This window comes from Juglans microcarpa x Juglans regia, chromosome 5D (assembly GCF_004785595.1).
Source record: "Juglans microcarpa x Juglans regia isolate MS1-56 chromosome 5D, Jm3101_v1.0, whole genome shotgun sequence".
Lineage (NCBI taxonomy): Eukaryota > Viridiplantae > Streptophyta > Magnoliopsida > Fagales > Juglandaceae > Juglans > Juglans microcarpa x Juglans regia.
Genome location: NC_054602.1, coordinates 11816399 through 11838796, shown reverse-complemented (window position 1 = coordinate 11838796; position 22398 = coordinate 11816399). Strand labels below are relative to the sequence as shown.

Sequence of the window (22398 nt, the reverse complement as noted above, 5' to 3'; positions counted from 1 at the left end):
ATGAACTTGGTGATAAATTGCACGTTGTTGAAACAGAAGATGATAGTGACACTGATGTTAGGAACTATGGTAATGTTAATGAAACTAACCCAGGCATGCTCAATCCATTGACCCGAGTAAATGAAGACCACTTGCCCGTTGATCCATCAACATTGTCACCAGAGCAATTGGCTGAAGAAAGTGCCGATGAGGCCTTCACTGATGATGAAAACATTAACAGCGTGTTTTGGATGGAGAACATAGATGAGGGGGATGGCGATGGTACTGAATAAAAACCTCATTTTCATTGTTATAGAGATTGTTTCTGATGGTTGTTCTTATCCTATTTTAATGATAATGGTTTCTCTAATTATATATAATGTTAATCACTTCTACATAACTATTTCGCTTATTAAATGTTGTGCCCGACTTTCAATTCCACCATACATGCAATTAGATGCATGAGGATTTCATATACATGATATGTTTTTTAGTCATTCAGTTATAGTACTATTAATTCACCATTAAGAGGGTATATATTTACTCCGGGATATATATTGCTGATTGACTTGGTTTCTGTTTTCATCTATTTGCAGACAGCGCGTGACTTTACTCATTGGGAGATCATCTCCACACTTCAAGAAAGCATGTGTGAAGGCATTATTTTGATATAACGTGGCCACTGTCTGTATGCTTTCTTTACTTTGACTTGCAATGCTGAAAATTTGTTCTCAACTACCACTGTTCCTTTTGATATTCAGAATGTTTCCAAGATACAAAAGCCTTGCATTTTAGAAACCCAACGAACTTAACTGAATTTAAATTATTAAAAACTCCAACCATCACATTCTTTTAACAATTAATGTCTTTTACACGAGTAAAAGGGGAGCAGCCCAATACACATGATTTATACAACTAAATGTATAAGTCACTACAACCTATCATCCAATACACATAAGACCACCTAAATTCAAGTAATGAATTTAGTAAGATACAGATGATAGTGCTGGTAGTTGGAAAAAAACTGAATATGATACAACAAAAGAATGGACTAATGATGCAACTTTATAATACTGACAAGGGAAGACAGATGCGTACAATTGTTTGGTGCTTTAGCTGAATGTTAGTTTGCTTGAAATCTAGTCATGAATGGCAGTTAAATACAGCAAGGTATGGGGAGATGGACCACATCGAGCAGTCCATACAAGTAGTTTATTCACTCATTAACAAATTGAAAGCACTAGGAAAATTACAAAATGGAGTCACTATTCAAATTGTGAATAGTATAATATTGTGCTTTGGGTCTAAAATATACATGGTCGAATCAGACATGTTAATTTTTTTTTTTTTCAGATATTGGTGTGGATTTTTCGTAGACCATCTAGTATCTTCTCAAATTCTTACATGAATCCAATGTAGACAATTCTCAATATTATGGTTTACATGGAAAGATTTAGTTGTCACATCTAGCTCAAAGAAATAGAATAGCTCCTAAAAATATTCACCATTCTGGTACATAGAAACAATTGTTTGGGCTGGAGGACAGTTGCTTAACGTTAATTACAAATCCACACCATTGCAAATGCAGCAAGTGGTGGTAAGCTAAATTTCAAACTGTCCTTACCACCATTTTTCAGACCCAATGGTTGCACAAATTGTGAAGCCAGAGTGTTAAATGAATGGATACGACATGAATGACACATGGTTTGAGGAAGCATTTAAAATACATATGAAGTGTCTAAACTTACCACTTAAAATGGTATGGGTATCTCGATGATGGGATATTTAAATGTGAGTATAGGTCTATTTGCTTTCCAGGTGCAAACAGAGGTGGCCAATGTGTATGTCACCCAATGAACAGGGGAAATACTCAAAATTTACTGATTGCCATATATAAACAGTTTGTTGCCAACCTTACGAATTCTCACATATATACTCAAAATTTTAATGTTTAACTTGAAAAATAAAGAGTGACATTGAAGTTTAATCTACTTCCATACACAATTTTTACTTTGTGGGGAATTGATGTCAGTCATGTAATACCATTTTTATTGCTGCATTGGGCTTCTATGATGACCTATACATTTCTGTAATTAAGAGAGATGCAGCCACTTAATGGGAATATAGAATGTCTAACTCTGTTTCTATAGTATCAAAGCAAAGACACATTCATGGATAAGGCTTTTGATATGGAAAGTGTTATATATGGAAAGTTTTATACATGGAAAGTTCAAGTATTAAAGCAATGGTGATACACTTTTCATATTGTACTTGATGTATGGAAGGTTTGATGCCTATGCTATTTAGGAAATTATATATTCACCAACTTTGTCAAGGCAAAAGCCAAGTATAAGGCGGATTTGGAATCTAAATATCTGGAAATGTACATGCTTAGATCAAATAAAGAATTGGAAGTGTGTATTCGTTGCATGAAAAAGTTTATTTTGAGTAGATGGTTTTTTTTTCTTTATTTTCCACTCATAATTGCGTAAAAGGTGATGAATGGGACATGTTAAAAGGAAGGTGATGAACGGGACAGGTAAGAGGCCACCAACGACGACATTCGAATAAGCATACACAAATAACTCTCTAAACCCAAGCGAATGACACCATCGTAACCCATCAAGTAAAGCATAACAACTCCGCAATTGTGTTCGTTGCTTGGCATGTACTAAAATTAACAAAATCTTGCCAAGAATCTTCCCAGGTAATCAAAATTGGAAGAACCCCTTGAAGCCATATATGTTTGGGGTACAAATCTAATTCACCGATAATCGTTTTGCCACACGAAAAGACTATTTATATAATCTTTAATGAGAAAAAATTATAAATGTTTTTCATAGACATAAGTAGCTTGTGTTTATGAATTTAATAAAAGTCTAGTGTAATTTATTCAATATAACATATATACTAGCATTTTATACTTTACATACTAAGACATCAACAAAATCCTTTTATTGTAACTGTAACACGATTAAAAAGTTAATGTAGATGAATGAGTAAAAAGCCTCCCCATCAATTGATTTTTTAATTGCATTTTGCTTTCTATCATATACTAACATGTGTACCAAATAATGCCAGTTGTCTTCATTTATCACATTATCAAATAAAGTAGTTCTAGTGATATGAGGGTTAAAATACTTAATTCACAGTTGGCCCAGCCCATAGTTTGGACACAAAGATATATGTTGGGCAGAGAACACCAATTCATAATTTTTAATTGCATGGTGCTTTCTATCATATACTAACATGTGGGCCAAATAACGCCAGCTGTCTCCATTTCTCACATTATCAAATTAAAGTAGTTCTTGTTTCTAAGAGGGTTAAAATACTTAATTCAAAGTTGGCCGAGCCCATAGTTTGGACACAAAGATATATGTTGGGCAGAGAACACCAATTCATATCAACGTGCATTTTATAGGAATGTTTTCATATTTTTTAATTGCATGGTGCTTTTTATCATATACCAACATGTGTACCAAATAACGCCAGCTGTCTTCATTTATCACATTATCAAATTAAAGTAGTTCTTGTGCTTTAATGTTAATATACAATTCACAGTTTTTTCCAGCCCCTAACAAGACCTCTGATGACCCATGTGCATCGCAGAAAATGTGAGATATGACCACATACATGCTTGGTTTCAGAGGCATACGCGGGAAAGTAATATTTAGAAGAGGCGGGATTTTAAAGCCTAGAGAGTGGGTGAACTGGCGCCAGTCTATGACCTCGGAAGTGACAGGAGCTGTACATCAGTATTTCGTGGGTTCTAAAGGCCAGTTCATGTCAACTGCTCTGGGTTCCAGATTAAGACTGAGTGATTAAGCAAGGAGATTTAGAATCCAGGGTTCTGAATCAGAAGACCAAACTCCAAGTACGCACATCACAGTTTCTGAACATACTGAAGTCCCACCACACTTGTTCACCTATTTGGCTGAAGAACTAACCAACTCAGACAAGAAAAGGTACAGCTTTTTTGTAACCCTAGAATAATATTCTTGCCTTCAATGAGCAAAGACACTCTCTTCATGGTATTTCTGTGTGATATAACAATGGCAAAAATCTGGAAAATTTCCAGAGGCATATACTTTGCTAAATTTTCTGAATGTTGACTGTAAAGACTAATTTTTCATAAATGGTAGGAATTTTGACAGATATTGAGGTATGTAATAATGTATACTGGGGTTTGCATATAAGGAATAATTAGAAGAAGATAGTACATATAATTTACAGAAAGTTGTCATTGTTAACGTAGAAGTACCTTCTATGCACTTCAACCAAGTTGCTAAGTGTATGTGAACCCAGGGAGCAGCATCATACCCTCTGGATGGTGTGTTGCAATCTTTCTCATTTTTACTTTAGGTTTTTGTCTCAAAGTGGAGGACAAACAGATTAGATATTTTATGTTTTCACATCCTTTAAATGTGATAAGTCATCTGATTTTAACAAGAGAACAGATTGTGATAACTCCAAAGTTTTTAAAATTCACTTCCTTTGATGAAGAAGCCAGAATGTTATGGATATTGTGATTATACAATGTGCATGGATTGGGTTGAGCATAAGTTGAAGTAAGAGTGTTCAATGGATTTGCATGTGATAAGTGCGTATTAATTGGTGAATAATGAACATTAGGTATATTTATGCCATCTACTCCTAAGATGGCATGTCATTACCAATTATTCAAAATAGATGACATGAGGTGTGTTAGAGCTCTGGAAAATTTGAAAGAATGTTATGGGTTTTTGGTGAAAACGTGACTTTATGTTGAATTTTCAATATCTTTTGTAACCTGAGGAAGCCATGTATATTTTCACACACATTCACACAGTGATGTTAACTTACATAATGATGTTGATGGGGAATTAGGAGTAGATAGTACTTATGAAAACGCTAACACAACTAGGACTAGTGTTGATAACTAGTCATACATGGTTATGTTATGGGTTCCATGGTGGTTGTTGTATTGTAATTACAGGAAATACAACAATGGTGATTAGAGGCAAAAGAGGTTGGGGTCTTCGACACAGACGTCCACTAATTGTCACATCAAGCCCTATTGACGAAGTTCCAGAGTTGGTGCCTCCGACAAGGAGCCTAAGAGATGAGGAAGATCCCATAGTTGATGCCTCAACTGAAGCAGTACCAGAGGTGAGTGTAGAAGAGTCCAATCATGATGTACAACATGATGACAATGAGGGGGATAACATCACAGACTTGGCAGGTAGCTAGTATGATGTTCAGCTTTGGTAATTTTGACTAGTTTTTCTGTTTAGAATCCTTAGCCATGATTCTATAACATTAACAAGTTTATTAATGTCGTTAATACAATTCCACCCATTAAAAAACGAGGTCGAGGGCCTGCGAAGGGTACATCATTTGAAAGGTTGAGAAAGTTTGGTAAGATCCCTTTAAACATAAAGGATGGGCATAGGGGTCCATCATGTGAAAATGCCACTATATTCAGTAGTCGAGTGAGCTGGATTATAAGAGTACATGCTGAAATGCGGCATGCTAGTTGGAGTGTGGTAGACAACAAGGAGAAGCATGAGCTCATCAATCGTGTTAGAGTAGGGGTTATATATATATATAAATGATTTTTATTTATGATTATGCATGTGATTTTTGGAGTGACAACGTGTATGTGAACTTGTACAATGCTTTGCAGGGTGATTTTATCTTGGATTGGTCAAAAGAAAATCATCGAGAGGCTGTAGTAAACACACTCGCTGATAGGTACAATGCGTACCATTATGAACTACACAAGCACTACCTTAAATATGCATCGCATGAGGAGGCAGTAGCTGGTCGGAGATCGTCGGTGGAGCCACATGTTTGGGAGTGGCTATGTGATAGGTGGGCTAGCAGGACATTCAAGGTAACTATGGATGGTGTTATATTCATGTTGGGAAAACATGGATATTGTGTGTTTATTTTTCCTCTTTTAGGTGTCATCTATATATATTGTGTGTTTTCTTGAGGCATTGTTTCCGGTGTGTAAGTGCATGACAATAAATCTCTGGAATTCTTTCAGGAGCAGTCTCGTAGAAACACAAATAATAGGAAAAAATAGAAGGTCAAACATACTGGTGGAAGGAAATCTTTTGTCAGGATTATGGAAGAGAAGATAAGATATATAGTAAATAAAGTGAGTGTTTTAAATGATTTTCTGTCCATACAATGCTTTTGAACCTTAATTAACATAAATTGTAAATGAAGGGTGAGGAGGCACCGAATATGATTGCCTTTTACAAAGAAACACATTGGTCTAAGGAGAAGGGGAAATTCATCAATGCAGCAAGTGAACACAATTATGTGAGTTAGCTGATACAAAACTGGATGATTTCTAATTATTTACTTCGAACATGCATGGCTGACCTGCATGCACTGATGTTTTTCTTTATGAAATTTCAGAATCTGATGGTAGAGAGGTTGAATGAGAAAGAGACTGAAGAGGCTCAGGATACTGATGTTGCTGCTGATGTTTTCAAAGAGGTCTTAGGGTATAAATCTGGCTATGCACAAGGGCAGGGCCACTCAGTCATTCCTGAGCCCTCCCTTTTTATGCAAAAAAATAAGGCATTTAAACGATTGGCCGAGGAGAATGTAAGAAACAAGACTTTTGCAGACATTTACAAGACTCAACTAGAGTCAATTTTGGGTGATATGGCTGATCTGCGCAAACAGTTTTCTGAGCATGAAAAACAACTAAACATGATAAACTCACAGTTGGAGTCAAATAGAGTCTCAAGAAGAGGCTCCAGGAGATGCTTAGGCATCTCTCATATGGTTGGGATTTTTTGAGTGTTGGGGACTTTTGTGTTTTTTGTTCCCCTATGGAAATGGCAGTTAGTTAAATGTCAATGGTTAAGAAGGAGATTGTGGGCAGGTTGGGGTGTTTTGATATAAAGTGTGGGAGGTGGTTATATAAGTGGGCTTTTTTTTTTTGCCATCGTAACCTGGTAATGTAATGGAAGTTGCTGCATGCAAACGTTTCGTGATGGTATGCATCAGGTAATGGTTTTTACCCAACAATATTAGTGAGTATCTTCTCATATAAAATGATAATTATGGTTTGTAGGATTCAATATATTTTTTTATGTGTGGGATGGGTTGACAATGATCAAGTTTTGTTTTTTTATACAGGGATATTGCTGCATGCATGTAGGTAGCTGCATATACTGAATGGTTCCAACAGTGCACAGTTCTGTAAGTATATGACAACCCTTGCATCACAGTTGAACATGACCTCGACAGTTCACAAAGAGAAGTGAAAAATAGAACTGGATAGGAGATCCAGATCCAGTACTGATGGTATATGCTTAATTTATCTGTGCTACTGTTTATTAGTACTGGACCACTTAGTGCATGATGTTAGCATATGGAAATTGGGAACGTACCACATGTTTGTTTAAAGTAGATTGGATTTTGGTATTGACTGGTGTATTGAAAGAATAAGTAATTCTTAATTAATAGGTGGTTCTGATGTTGGTGGAAGATAAGAGTCAGTTTTTGTAGTAAAAGTACTTGACGCAGTTCCCTTTTTAACATGGTGTGTATAGTATGTCAATTTTACAGCAATATACATTTTCGAGTTATATATATGTAATCGAAACAAGAAAGGAAAAAAATTATAAAGTCATGAACTTAAGAGGGATATGCTTTCAGTATTTAAAATGAGGATTGGAAGAGAAGCAAGTCTGGTCTTCCACGTGTACAGGAAAACAGAGGTGAATTCCATGATGACCTTGCTACATGGAATACTGCTAGTATGTAATAATCTATAGTTTTTGGAATGGGATGTGGTTGCTTCATATTATATATTGAAGCTGTCATGCAACTTCATTGTTCACATATGAAGTAGTTTTATGTCATATTTCACACATGATTGATGCTGGTGACAATATATAATATATTGGCTAAACATGTGGTCAACAGTTTCTGCCCAGCCAAATGGTGTTCGTACAGCAATACCTCTTGATTTTTTTGTGATCTTGTTTAGCACTCGTAAATGTAGTTTGGTCATTCTACAATGACCATAGGCATTTATCTAGCTTTAAGTCAGCCTCTCTATTTTGAAATGTGATAATCAATGATTTGTTGTTCTAATTTGAGATTGAAAACCAAACCTCAAGTTGGAAATGGGCTAATATCCCTAGAACCATTGTATGATAAACATACTTGAATTCTTTTCGCAATAATATTTAGAGTATGATCAAGTATTTATGTTTCTGTTCTATATACAGAGTCATAATTTGGATGTTTTTGTCAACAATATAGAGCATACTGAGATATATATATATATATATATATATATATATATATATGCCATCTAATGTGGAAGACTTCATTATTGTATACTAATAATGAAGGAGGTGAAAACAGAATGTGCTATTGATATATTAGGTTCCAACTAGGGAAATAATAAGAATTGGCATACTTATTATTTTTATAGATCATGTTGGACAATTTATATATTGCTGCAAGTATATATACTATTGCCAGCTTGCTAGAGGATTTTACAATGGTTAGTCCGTGGGTTTAATATTGTAGATGCTAACAGTATATTAAGGGATTCTTACTCAGATCACTGTCAGGAACTAATTCCTTGTAGTGTACATGTAATGGTTTTTTGGTTGAGGCAAGAGGTTGATGTGATGATAACATCATGTATACTATCTGTTGGACAGGTCTTCTTCATTCACAATATACGGGAATCTGATCCTGATATCGAGGCTGCATTGATACATGTGGATGAGTGCAATGGAGATATGGGGAGATTTAATTTGGAGCAAAGTTCATCAAATGGATATATGTAGACAAGTTCATATAGTTGTTTTATGGGCTATATATACAATAGTTGTAACAATCAAGTTGATGACCCTGTCTTGTCCCTCCCACATAGTGAACATTGATGTATTTCCATTTCCTTAAATGGACAGTATTCAGGTGGTGAATTAACTTATATATATATATATATGAACAGTACCTGATATTTTATATGACTGTAAGTGTATTCACTTTTAATTTTGCCATGTATCTCAACTAGGTATCAACCAATTTATTCACTCCAGGAGTGAATAAATTGGGTATATTAATTAATTATAATTTCCAAATTTCAGGCAAAAATTTAGACAAATTTTAATTATTGTCTACGGTCCCAGCTTGTTGGTTTTCAAACTTTTTCCCAAGAGGTAGCAATCGTGGCAAAAAACCCAATGTTATTGCGACAGGATTCCTCCATGGCAAATAACACAATTGCCATGCCACGACCTCATGGTTATTATACATTCCCTACGAGTTAGTTTTGGTGGGAAAAAGTATTGCATCATTAATACAAAAGTATTTTCCACATTATCCCTTCATGGAAAGTAAGTTTTTCCCACTATCACATTTCATGGGTAAGCTATCATACATATTTAACACATCCGTATTTCCACAAACAGTAAGGGTGGGTAATAGTTTACCCACAGTTTATACTCGTGGGACTTGATCCTTTTACCCACCATCACATTTCATGGGTAAACTAGCGTGGAAATTTAACACGAACTTATTTCCCACAAGCGGTAAGGGTGGGTAATAGTTTTACCCACCGATTCTACTCACGGGACTTCATCCTTTTACCCACCATCGCATTTCATGGGTAAACTAGCATGGAAATTTAACACAAACTTATTTCCCACAAGCGGTAAGGGTGGGTAATAGTTTTTCCCACCGATTCTACTCGTGGTACTTGACCCTTTTACCCACCATCATATTTCATGGTAAACTGTCATGCATATTTAACACATCCTTATTTCCGACAAAATACAATCTGTGGGTAATAGTTCTACGCACCAGTAGTACTCGTGGGACTTGGTCGTTTTACCACGAGATTCATAGAACTTAAATTCCCTTTTGCCACGTAAATAGAAGTTTTAGCCACGAAAGGTTCTGTGTAGAAACACTGGTATTATCCACGAGTTAGAGTTATCGTGGATAATAATGCTTTTTGCGACGAATTATACGCCACGAGACTCCCACGGACAGATTTGGTGGGTAAAAAGTTTTTCCCACGAAAAATCGATCTTTTGTCAAGAATTTACTCCGTGAGAAAATACAGTAATCTTTGTAGTGTATATTTTATTGCATCAACTCGATCGTATCTCCCGTCTTGTTTATTAACTACATATATAATAATGATTATATTATCCAAAAAACTTCTCATGCTGCCATTAATGTTGTTGATCTGTTTTGTGTTCTTGGTCTTATCATGCATTAAGTGGTGGCATATATCATATTATGGGTACTGCATCTTAGAATAATACTGACTCGCACGCATTCATCGTTGTTCCTGCTTACGTTATTTAATTAAAGTCGTATTAATCCACTAACAATGTGGATGTTAAAGTTGATCATTAGGTGGTCGTTCGATGAAACCGGCATTACTTGATGTTTATTTATTATATATATATATTTATTTTTATTTTTATATCTGTTCTATTATAATAAACGGCTATACATCGAGCTGCTGTAAATTCACTACAAGAAAATGTCTCTATTGGGGCGATTTTTGGTCTGCTGGAATTAATATCGTCGTAATAAGTCATTTTTCATGGCAATTTCTTGGTCGACGCAGCTTCCAACTAGTGCGTGTTTTTTTTTTTTTAATCTTTTGCGGCGATTTTAACCTTGTTTGTGGCGAAAATTTTCGCCGCAAATATTATTTTTACTTGGGCAGCGATTTTAATGATAATTGTGGCGACTTAAACCGCCACAAAATGTCAAAACCTTATGCCGATGCACAAGTTCGCTGCAAATCTCATTTTAATGTAAATGGCGCCAATACCTCCACAGAAAATCAGATTTCCCCCTAAGACACACGCCCCTGTTTGCACCCGGTGATTTAGGAGCTGAAAATTCCATATCGTTGCAAAGCTAGTCAGTTTCTTGGTTCTCCTTTCGCAGAATCCAGTCCCCTCATTCCAGACTTGAAGCGAACCAAAGTCAGTGCCTCCTAGTTCGTTTCCGAGTGATTGTTTTGGGAAGGCCAATATCGGTAGTCAAGATCGTCCATCGACACGGTGGGGACTCTCTTTCATGCATCGCAGGTATCTGTGGTTCCCTTTAAGAAATAGCTCTCCCCCTTCATCCTCGCATGAGTTGCTTATTGCAAAAATTATGCATTTTGGTGGGTACTGATTAAGAGTGTGTCTAAATTCACTGCAGTCTTAATGGGCGTGTAAGCATCCTTGTTTCTGAGTGAACCTTTTTTTTTTGTTGATCTGTAGCTTATGGATTTTTTTCCCTTCGTTTGGTTTATTCATGGCCCCTTCACTGGTGCATTGTTTGTGCTTGTCTCCTTCAACTGTCTTTGAAGTTCCAAACTGTCACCCATTCAAAATTAGTGAAAATGATGGGTAAATGAAGTTACAAACTGTCGTTGAAGTTCCAAACTGATGCATTTAAAGGAAAGGAAATGTCTGAGTGTCGGTTAGCTTGATAGGTGCAGGATGTGTGATGCTAGGAAGAGAAAGGCTAGCAGGAGAGATTAGTGAAAGGTTGTTGGAGGATGCCATGGATAGGAAAAAAAATGGTGTGAACCTGGCTCTGATACCAAGTAAAATGGTATGAATTGGCAGAATAAATTCTCTGTTTGCATTGATTAGAATATAAAGAGTTTACATGATAAGATGATAAGTACAACAAAGGATATGTACAGCGGATATGTGCTCCAGTTACAAACTTTATCTAATTATCTTTTGTTCCTATATTTTCTGAACAGAGGAGTTGGAACTGATCTTGAGTTTGTTACTGTGTTGATAAGTCTTGAGTCGTGACAACTGTTTGAGTCTGAGTAGGATCCTTAACATTTTATGTTTTCTGCTATATTCAAGTGCATAATTTTAGTTAGAAATCGCTGGTACTAGCTTAGCTATCCTTATATTATGTTATAGTTGTCTTTGTCTATTTTAATGAAGCCCTTTTGTCCATACATCTGAATAATGCTTGTCCTTTTCATTTTAGCTAAGTTTTGCAATCAAATACAATCTTTATTGCGTCTGGATATTTGTATATATTATTAATCAAGACATGTGATTGGTTCCAAGTTTCAATATCTATATTTGTTGAACTGATATAGTTATTATACATTCATATGTTTAATTGTTTACTTGAACTGATTATAGTTAGAATACATTCATCTATTTAATAGTTTACTTACTTCAAATGTTAGTTTCTTTGGTGCTGATCAGCAGTACCCCCGGCCATTCCTTTACCCTCTTTTAATTCATTCGTTTCATTTGTCCTTCTACATTCTTTTGGCAATAATTTCTTGGCTGCCAATAGGGTTGATGAAGACTCTTGCTGAAGTGTAGCTTTCATTTTGGTAACAAACAAGGGTTAGCGTCTGGCCTAGCTAGTCATGATAATGCAGCTTCATTTGGATGTGATTCCCTAACTTTGTGCCCGACTTATAATGTTGGTTACTCATGTTAATCAGAAACCCTAAATAATGAATACTTCTTCAAGCTTTTTTGTGTAGTTCATCTCATTATATAGGAGAGGTAGACCCCCCCATATATGGAAATCGATCATATCCTATTACATATTATAAAGTCTATATTCATACATATATATATATATATATATATATGGACATTGATCCTATGCTCATGAGTTAGAGAGTAGATTAATTTAAATCTGCCCCCCATGTTTAACCTAATTGCTTCTTTCTTTTCATTTCTTTTTTGACTTCCTTTTTCTCCCCACAACCAATTATTAGGAGCTAATGATTGATCGATGTTGGGAAATGGATATATTAATTCACCTTAGCATGCACTTCTATGAATAGTTAATGGAATTTAGAGATCTATGGTAGGCTAATAGAACTAAGATATTGAAATAAAAGACTCTAAAAGACTCGAATCCCTTCGGGGAAAGATCAGCTTTGCCCTTATAAGCGTCTTAGTACTTGTATTATTAAATCATGGACAAATATAAGATCTCTCTCTCTATGATTATTTATCTTCTCAATAGCCCTTCAATATATCAATGTCCTTGAACAGATTATATTATATATTGCACAGGACAAACATCTTTCATTCATTATTGTAGCGAATACAACCTGTGACAGTGGCTATAGGATAGGAGGTGTGAGATGTTGGGTATGGCCATCATGTACTTGATCATGTTCTGTATGTATATATATATATATATATGATGGTGAAATGAATTCCATCACTTGATGCCAGTACCTACAGGTAGATCAATAGAATTGTACTACCTAATCCATATTAATTACAACCATGTACATGATGGAAAGCACGACAAAAGCTAGCTAATTAAGCTAAGCTAGCTTCAAGTCTTAAATCCTAAAAGCCAATAACTCATGTTACCCAAAATAAAAAATTCAATAAAGCAAATCTGATCATGACTTCCGTAGGGTTTGTTTCCCTTTAATTATAATTAGCTAGCCAGCTTTCTTTTTCCTTTTGTTTCTTTTTCCTTTAATTATACCCAGTAATTGTACATATATATAATACATTAAATCATCGAAATTTAGGTTGCCTTTTATTTTTCTGAATCATTAGAAATGTGGGGCATGAACAGGTGTGTTAATGTGATATCAAACTCTAGTTTACAATGATAACGAGTGGTAATTCTCGGTTAGGTTCAAATAAGTATAAGATTAGACTTCAAATTAATGCACCAATTCCACTAAAATTTTTCATGAAGGAATTTCACTCACCAAAATACATAAAGATGCATTAAACTATGTGAATTATTGGGCATCGACCAAATCTTAATAAAGTTTCCCTTGCTCTCCCATTTCCACTTCTATTCTTTCAATTTTGTCAGAATTTCTAAATATTACTGATACGATCCAGTGAGAATGAATACATGCCATGCCTTCATTGGTTGACCATCGCAAAATGTCAGAGATCGAAAATAAGACACTTAAAAATCTTCTGACTTTATAATAATCAAACCCTCATTCAAATGGTTTTGGTCACATCCAAAAACTAACAGCTCCCATTGACCAAACTTTCCTTCTTGTCTTTCAAATGCATTCCACGTGCCCATTACGTGTTTATCTATTAGAGCTTACGTATTTGTTTTTTCTTCCTTAATGGTCGTAGTTAGTAAAAGCAGTATTATTATTATTATTATTATTATTGGTATAATTATTATTTTCTGATAAAGGGTATTTGAAGTTTATTTATACTGACCAATCTATTGAGCAATTAAGTACGGTCGTTTCGATTTACATGCATTGGGATATTGTGAGATTATGCTAGCTAGATCATGTGCATGATTTCAGAGAAGATTATTGTGTAAGTCAGAGTTAGAACTCTGAGATAATTGTATCCATGCTGCACTTTGATTTATGATGTGTTGCACTTATTTACTCCTAAGGTTTCTACTCAAGAATGGAATGATTTGAGAGAAAATAATTGGCTGTAACATGAGATACCATATTGAGTCTCCTTATGAATTCTTTGGCAGGATATCAGTTCTTTCTTACTTATGTAAATAATTCATCTTATCTATCTTATTTAATAATTTATTTATTATGGATAATACTTTGGTTTTTGAGTACTTGTAGACAATTGAATTAATCCCATCAACTTGCGTTAGTTAATTGGTTCAGTATTTCAACAAATTTTGGCTTTCGATGGCATATGTTTGGACTGAATAAATTAGTTTCATCACAAGTTAATGGATTGATTAATTAGGTCCTTAATCTTACTGAGCTGAGTTGATCTTTTGGATTGTCTGGCTTTGCTTGATTCAAGTAACTTGTGGTAAGAGCTCGTCAAGTTTGCTAATCTTTTGGATTGTAAGGCTCAATTTGGCTCAAATAACTCAAACTTCAGCTCGAGCTCAAGTTATGTGCTCTCGCCTAGTCGAGCCTGACATTAGTTTCAGCCGAGTTGAGTTATTATTATTCTTTAACATGCTAGATCATAGTCAAGTTATTTCTTTTAGCTTCCCTCGTGCTCTTTTTAAATAAAAATTACATAAAAGATATATTAAAAACTCTAAAAAAATGACTATATCTTTTCGTTATTGGACTCCCCCCACCAGATTTTTTCCAACATGTAGACATATCTCCTAGGACAATCTATTGGCATTTTCTAACCTTTCATCGTATATGTAACATTACCTAGAAATCTAATTTAAAACAGAATTAATTTTTGTGCCTTAGACCATAAGGGTTCTCCAACCATCCATTAGTTTTCCTCCAAAGCCCATCTTTAATAATCCAGGCATCATGGCTGTTTAGAAGATATGGTTTTCAAGCATGGTTTTAGGTATAATTCTCATATAGTTGAACCATGCTCAATTTAGAAATTTCAAATGCATTTTGGAGTGGGGTTTGGGTTTCAATTACCTCAAAATTGAAGTATTGTGTTCACAAGTGCAATTCATATGAGGCTTATCCAATTCATAGATGCCATAATTGATTTCCTTATAAGTAATGATAATATTCAAGCATACCACCTACACGCTTCCATAACTTCCATAATTCTTCCAACTCTTGTGTAGGTGGACCATCTACTTAGAATCTTTATATGCACCTTGATCTAGAATATACCAAAAATATTCACATATATATGATTATGTTTAACATGCTGACATATATGTTCTACAACAATTCACAGCTCCTGGCATAAACACAATAAACTTTTCAACACTATCTCTTCGTCACTCCACAACGATCTTCATGACAACCCCGGTTAGTATCGTTTTCAACATCTTCTCTTGTGCTCCACAGGCAAGTAACTTCGACTCGCCTACTTATTTATTCAACAATGCACTTTCTCAAATTCTTTACCCATCCTCCATATAGCTAAATCAAAGTTATCCGATTAATTAATATGTATATTTCAACCTTTTTAGATGGACAAAAGCATAGACTTCATTCTCCTGCATACGCTAATGGGGTTAACAGTTTCCTCACCCTAGCACGAAACCATTCTCAAGACAATGATCGCATTCGGTGTCCATATCGTTCATGCTGTAATAATCTGTTCTTGCCTATACGAATTGTGGAGACTCACTTGTTTATTAAATGGATCAATCCAAATTATACCTAGTGGATATTTTATGGGGAGGAGGCAACACGAAGTTTCAATGACGACGATGATAATAGTGTTGCTAATTATGCCGACGAGTACATTGATGACATGGACCAAATGTTCGATGACATCCAGGCAAGCACATTCGTCAATGTTCCTCAAGATCATGATAATCCATCGCCAACTCGTAGATCAATACCAGATCCCTCTCCAAGTTCATCTTTCGACCAGCTACTAGATGATGCCCGAAGTCCACTTTTTGCTGGTTGTACAAAATTCTCAAAACCATCATTCATTGTGAAGTTGTTACACATTAAGACACTCAGTGGGTGGTCAATAAAGTCGTTTGATATGCTACTTAACCTGTTGCAGTCTGCCTTTCCTGATGCTGAATTGCCACATTCATATGAGGAGTCAAGGTCATTGGAGCGGGGTTTGGGTTTCAATTACCACATAATTCATGCATGCTCCAATGACCACATCTTGTTCTGGAAGAAAAATGCTAATCTTAATGAATGTCCTAATTGTAAGGCTTCAAGGTGGGTGCCTAATACACACAAGGCACGTCTTATCCCTCAAAAAGTATTACGACATTTTCCTTTGAAGCCAAGATTGCAACGTCTCTTCGTGTCTACAAAGATAGCAGGTGATATGAGATGGCATAAAGAGCAACGGCCGACTGATGAGGCTAGCCTAAGACATCCTGTAGACTCAGAGTCCTGTAAGAGATTTGATGAAGAACATAGTTGGTTCACTCAGGATGCTCGCAATGTAAGACTTGGGATGTCAAGTGACGGTTTCAATCTCTTTAACAATATAGCTAAACCGTATAGCATTTGGCTAGTAATCCTGGTTCCGTATAACTTGCCTCCGTGGTTGTGCATAAAAGACCAATTCTTCATGACATCCTTCATTATTCCTGGGCCAAAATCTCCAGGTAATGACATCGATGTTTACTTGCAACCGTTAGTCGATGAACTGCTTGAATTTTGGGAACATGGGATACCTGCGTATGATGCTTCCACAAAGGAAACATTCATGTTGCATGCTGCTTTAATGTGGACAATCAATGACTTTCCAGCATATGAGAATCTTTCTGGCTGGTCGACAAAAGGAAAATTAGCATGTCCATCCTGTAATGTGGGCACAGATTCCATCTGGTTGAAGTATGGCTGAAAACATTGTTATGACATCGTCATTTCTTGCCGCCAAATCACATGTGGAGAATGAGAAAACATTTGTTCAATGGTAGAGAAGATCAATGCATGCCACCAAGGATTTTAGAAGGAGCTGATGTTTTGGCTCAACTACAGATGTTTGGGGATGTGCAATTTGGTAAATCTGGTCGAAAGAGAAAACGCACTGCTGAAGAGTTAAACTGGACAAAGTATAGCATTTTCTTCAAGTTACCGTATTGGGTAACCCTGCGTATTCGACATAATCTAGATATCATGCATATTGAGAAAAATATTTGCGACAACATATTGTGCACTTTAATGAACATTCCTGAGAAAACCAAGAATAATATCAATTCTCGACGTGACTTGGAGATTTTTCACTTTAGAAAAGAATTACATTTGAAGGTTCAAGGTGAACGTGTTACAATGCCACATGCATTGTACACATTACACTGTGATGAAAGGAATAAATTCTGTGAATGGCTGGCCGATGTGAAATTTCCAGATGGATTCGCTTCCAATATCTCGCATTGTATTTCTGTACGTGATTGCAAAATCTCAGGATTGAAAAATCATGACTGTCATGTTTTTCTGCAAAGATTACTTCCTATTGCTGTTGGTGGGTACTTACGAACTGATATTGCCTTGACCTTGACTGAACTAAGCACTTTCTTCAAGGAGTTGTGTGCCCGAACCCTGGATGTTAACCACCTATCTCAACTCCAAATTGATATCGTCACAATTCTATGCAAACTGGAGATGATATTCCACCCATCTTTTTTTAATGTCATGGTCCACCTAGCTGTCCACTTACCCCGTGAGGTCACACTTGGGGGTCCAATACAATACAGGTGAATGTATCCATTTGAGAAGTATATCGGCAAGTTCAAGTGGTATGTTAAGAATAAAGCTCGCCCAGAGGGCTCAATAGTCGAAGCCTACATTCACATCGAATGCCTGACTTTTTGCTCAATGTATCTCCAAGATATTGAGACGAAGTTTACTCAAATAGACCGCAACATTGATGGTGGAGAAGCGGAGAATATAGATGGATTCAAGATTTTCAACCAGAAAGTTCGTCTCATGGGTGTGGCTTCCAACTTACAATTATCAGATAAACTCCTCAAGGAAGCCATATGGTACGTCCTCAACAACTGCGCTGAGATTGGACACTACCTAGAGTAAGCATCCATTATCTCTCAAGTTCAAACTTTTTTTCTTATGGCTTTTCGTTGACAACCCATTTATGTTGTATGTCCCTTACATAACTTGCGTATATTGCTTGGACGATTTTGTGCTCTCCAAATGCAGGGAGTTCTACGGGAAATGTAAGGTGCATAGCCCAAATTGTATAAATCGAACACATCAAACTGAGTTTCTAACTTGGTTCAGGAAACGTGTAAGTTAGCTTGCTCCCTCCCTAGTTAGATGAACTCGTTTTTTCTGACAAAGTTAATTAACAAACTATAAGTAATTACCTCCCAACAATATTGTTGTAGGTTCAGGACCAGCGTATCATCAACCCACTCGATGTGACTGCTGATCTGTATGCGTTAGCTTGAGGTCCTGAACCTAAGGTTGCATCCTATGCTGCTTGCATTATAAATGGCAAAAGGTTCCATACAAAGCAGCGTGAACTTAAGAGGCGTACACAAAATTCAGGGGTGTTGGTAACTGGTGACGAAAGTACAAATAATGTTGACTTCTACAGTGTTATTAATGATATCGTGGAGTTACGCTATATGGGTTGGCGTCGGGTGTACTTGTTCATGTGATTGGTTTGACGTTGGTGATCCAAGATGAGGGATACGAGTTGATAACCATATGACCAGTATCAACATGGACAGGACTTGGTATAAGGATGAACCATTTGTGTTAGCATGCCCGGCTTCCCAATATTTTTACATCAGAGATATAAGGGCAAAATGGAGATGGTTTGTGGTGCAAAAGTACACAAATAGGAATGTATATTACATTCCACCGGTGCCAAGGGTGTTAGAAGATATTGATGGCGAATCAAGTGATGATGATGCCTATCAAGAAAATGAATCATCATATGATTATGCACCATTGCATTGTGATGGATGTCCAGTGTCAACTCCATTGAATAGGAATGATATAGAACCTATCTTGATTGATGCACGACAAGTCACTGGTTTGGCTGGTCAAAACATGGATTCAATAGATTTTATTGACGATGGCCTAGTTGCTTCTAGTTCAGGAGATGCTTATGGTGATGGGGAATATTCAGATGAGGATGACGTACCCACAGACGACGAGTTTGTGTCAAAATAGACAATCGGCCGAAAAGTTGATGCACTTTTATTCCATAGTTTACCTTTTTTGTAATGGGTATGTGGCAGATACAAATTATGCAGACTTACATGTATGTTCCTTTCAACTAAGTTATCATCCTCAAGTTACCTTTGATTGAGCAATTTGGGTCAAGTAATATATCGTTTCATAATCAATATTTTTTTCAAGTTATGGATCCTGAATGCATACTTACTATGAATATAGTTGTAATTATAGCTACCTCTAGTTCCAAATTGGTCTATCTATTTATAAGTATAGACTCACATATTGGTTGGGAAAATTTGACAAGTAGACGTTTAATGTTTGTTTAAAACATAGTTTCACGTGTGAGTCATATGAACAAAGTATAAGTTACCATTAACTATAACTAATAAAAGAAAACTACAATACCGGGGTTGATTTATTTTGTAATAACCATGAATTACAACCCATTGATGAGGGGACTGAACTAATAATTAAGTGAATATTGTGTGTTTTATAGTTTATCTTATAACATCAATATTTGTTGGGATTTCTAAGGAAAATGTTGCTTAAATATTGATATTATTGCATCTCAGGCAGGGGGAAAAAAGAAGGCGTTGCATTTATTCTGCAAGAAATGACGAGCATCGACATTCAAGGTAGATATGCAACGATTAAGTACTTTCTTATAGTAGGTTGTGTGATCTTTTTCATATATGCTAGTTCATTGCATCCATGATTGCAACAAACAAAAACCCTGCTCTTTAACTTTGTTTCTCAATCATATTACAATTTTAAAGAGATTGCTATATATATAGGTGTATTCAACAAAATAAAATATCCATCACAAGGTTTGTAGATATTAGTTGTCTAAAAGATGGGTATTAGAGTCACGTTTCAATTAAGGTGGATAATATGATTTATTAAATGGATTAGGCTTTTTTGTAACTCAAATGGAATGTGGTACAAATGCAGGTGATGCGATGAGAGAGAGTTTTCGAGGAAGAGGGGCTGCACGAGGTATTCGTGCTCGACGATTTATACCATATACATGTAGAGCCCGCCGACCACGTGGAGCTCGCATCGCTTCATACCATTCCACTAGCTCAGATGCAGATCCGTCAGGCTCGGATGACTCAACGCAGCCTCCCAGTCATCCATGAGAGCCACCATGTCCAACTCCAATGCCCCCACCTAGGACGAATAGAGAACCGTCACCCGTAATAGAACCTCCACCTAATGGAGACAATATCGGTACGGTCATCATTTCTATTCTTTTTTTCAATACAAAACCCGTAGGACATTATGTGTAAACAACAAAGATTAAATATGAAGACTGATAGCCATAATTTTTTTTTTCTATGAACTTGAAATACAGAAGTGACAGCCCCCACAATGCCTGAAGCAAATCAAGAATAGCCCAAACGTAGACGTGGGCCTGCTAAGTGTATTGAGTTCGAGAAAGCGAGAAAGTACGGCAAAGTCCTTTTGAAGATTAATGACGATGAAACATCCTCGTGCTGCGAGAACGCATCCATGTTCACGACACGGGTAGCAAAAATAGTAAAACAACATTGTGACATGAGTTATGCGAGGTGGACTGATGTGCCTGATGCAGAAAAGAACGAGTTGATCGAACGTGTGAGGGTAAGACAATTTTTATTTCATATTGAGGGTAAGGAAGTTGGCGTACAATACAAGATGACATTAACGTGAACTTCATCCATGTAGGGTGACTTCATGTTGGATTGGGATCGGGAGAATCATAGATTGGCCATCTTGAAGCAGTTGCGTAAGCGGTTCAATGCATTCCATCACGAATTACACAAAAACTATTTATCATACAGAAGTCACGAAGAAGCATTGGCTTCTGGGTGTACCATGGTCAACGACAACGACTGGGTTAAGTTGTGTGAGAGGTGGGGAACCGAAAAATTCAAGGTATACATTGGTTATTCAAAATAAAAAACATCGAGAATTTAACAAGTCATGTCCTTTTAATTTTATTATGCAACTTGTGTGTAAGCTAACATTGTGTGTTAATGGCAGAAAATCTCAGCACAAAATCGGGAGAATAGAAATAGGCAAACCGTTAACCACACAGTTGGCCGCAAATCCTTTGTTAGGATGTTGGAGGAGAAGGTACAATCTTTATTAAATGGATTTTTGCCGTAACTTGTATGGTCACAACCCATTTGCTGCATTTATACTAGTCCACTAATTTCATTAGACGTTTGTAAGGGTGCTCATAACATGAAGAATCATGTTGGTTAAGGTCATATCCATTTTGATAACGCATAAAAGGTTGTTTCCTATAAAAAAATCTCACATAATTTGTACAGTTTGCTGATCTAAACTCAATACAAGTTTATTGTTAAAACATAATAGTCTTAGAATGTGGGATAATAGAGTTGGGGACTGCTTACATAACATAAGACATAGTAATTGGTTAGAATGACCTCTTATTTAGAATTAGAGAAAAGAAATAAGAAAGATGGGAGCAGGATGTTGCTGATTGAAGGTCTGTTGTTTTCATCTTTTTTTCAGTGTTATTTTTCTACGGGATTAAGGATTTTATCTCTGGATCTTGTATGGAAAGATCTGGAATCTGTATTGTGTTCAATTTAGTCATTTTTTTGGATTTTGAGTAAAGTTTAAACCATCTTAATTGATTATTGTGATTGGAGATAATTTGTTAGCGAAATAGAGGAATCCTCAGAGAAAAGAGATTAGTAATCTCCTTAACCTAAATGAAAAGGCAGAAGAAAATACAATAGCTGGCACAATACAATTTTATTACTGTACCTTAAACTTGTGCAAATTATGTCCTCAAAAGGAAATGAATAGAACTTATGTGTATTGAATCAAACATGAATGCTTGGGTTGTACGAGTGTGTGTGCAA

The 22398-nt window shown here is 36.1% G+C and overlaps 2 protein-coding genes and 3 long non-coding RNA genes across 6 annotated transcripts; 4 read left to right on the top strand and 1 right to left on the bottom strand.

Moving 5' to 3' along the window:
- The first annotated feature begins 75 nt into the window (after nucleotides 1–75).
- On the top strand, nucleotides 76–6039 carry LOC121266618. 2 transcript variants are annotated; one of them, XR_005940844.1, is made up of 6 exons: nucleotides 76–261; nucleotides 576–667; nucleotides 3541–3944; nucleotides 4955–5546; nucleotides 5645–5854; nucleotides 6011–6039. It is a non-coding gene; the product is annotated as an uncharacterized LOC121266618 (long non-coding RNA). The 2 variants fall into 2 exon arrangements; XR_005940843.1 differs by lacking the exons at nucleotides 76–261; nucleotides 576–667 and having other exon boundaries at nucleotides 3191–3944.
- On the bottom strand, nucleotides 683–16829 carry LOC121266619. The gene is made up of 3 exons (XR_005940845.1): nucleotides 16819–16829; nucleotides 15797–15801; nucleotides 683–1052 (listed from the first exon to the last, which is right to left on the bottom strand). It is a non-coding gene; the product is annotated as an uncharacterized LOC121266619 (long non-coding RNA).
- LOC121266617 lies at nucleotides 6190–8978 on the top strand. The gene is made up of 4 exons (XR_005940842.1): nucleotides 6190–6291; nucleotides 6391–6990; nucleotides 7123–7290; nucleotides 8667–8978. It is a non-coding gene; the product is annotated as an uncharacterized LOC121266617 (long non-coding RNA).
- Nucleotides 16830–18073: 1244 nt separating the features above from the next.
- LOC121265679 lies at nucleotides 18074–18980 on the top strand. Its single transcript, XM_041169366.1, has 3 exons — nucleotides 18074–18399; nucleotides 18530–18617; nucleotides 18718–18980. The coding sequence occupies exons 1-3, from the start codon at nucleotides 18074–18076 to the stop codon at nucleotides 18778–18780; spliced, it is 477 nt and encodes a 158-aa protein (XP_041025300.1). The 3' UTR covers nucleotides 18781–18980.
- Nucleotides 18981–20474: 1494 nt separating this feature from the next.
- On the top strand, nucleotides 20475–21675 carry LOC121266061. Its single transcript, XM_041169765.1, has 4 exons — nucleotides 20475–20749; nucleotides 20874–21142; nucleotides 21227–21436; nucleotides 21545–21675. Exons 2-4 carry the CDS (start codon nucleotides 21032–21034, stop codon nucleotides 21668–21670), a joined length of 447 nt encoding a protein of 148 aa, XP_041025699.1. The 5' UTR covers nucleotides 20475–20749; nucleotides 20874–21031; the 3' UTR covers nucleotides 21671–21675.
- Nucleotides 21676–22398: the final 723 nt, after the last annotated feature.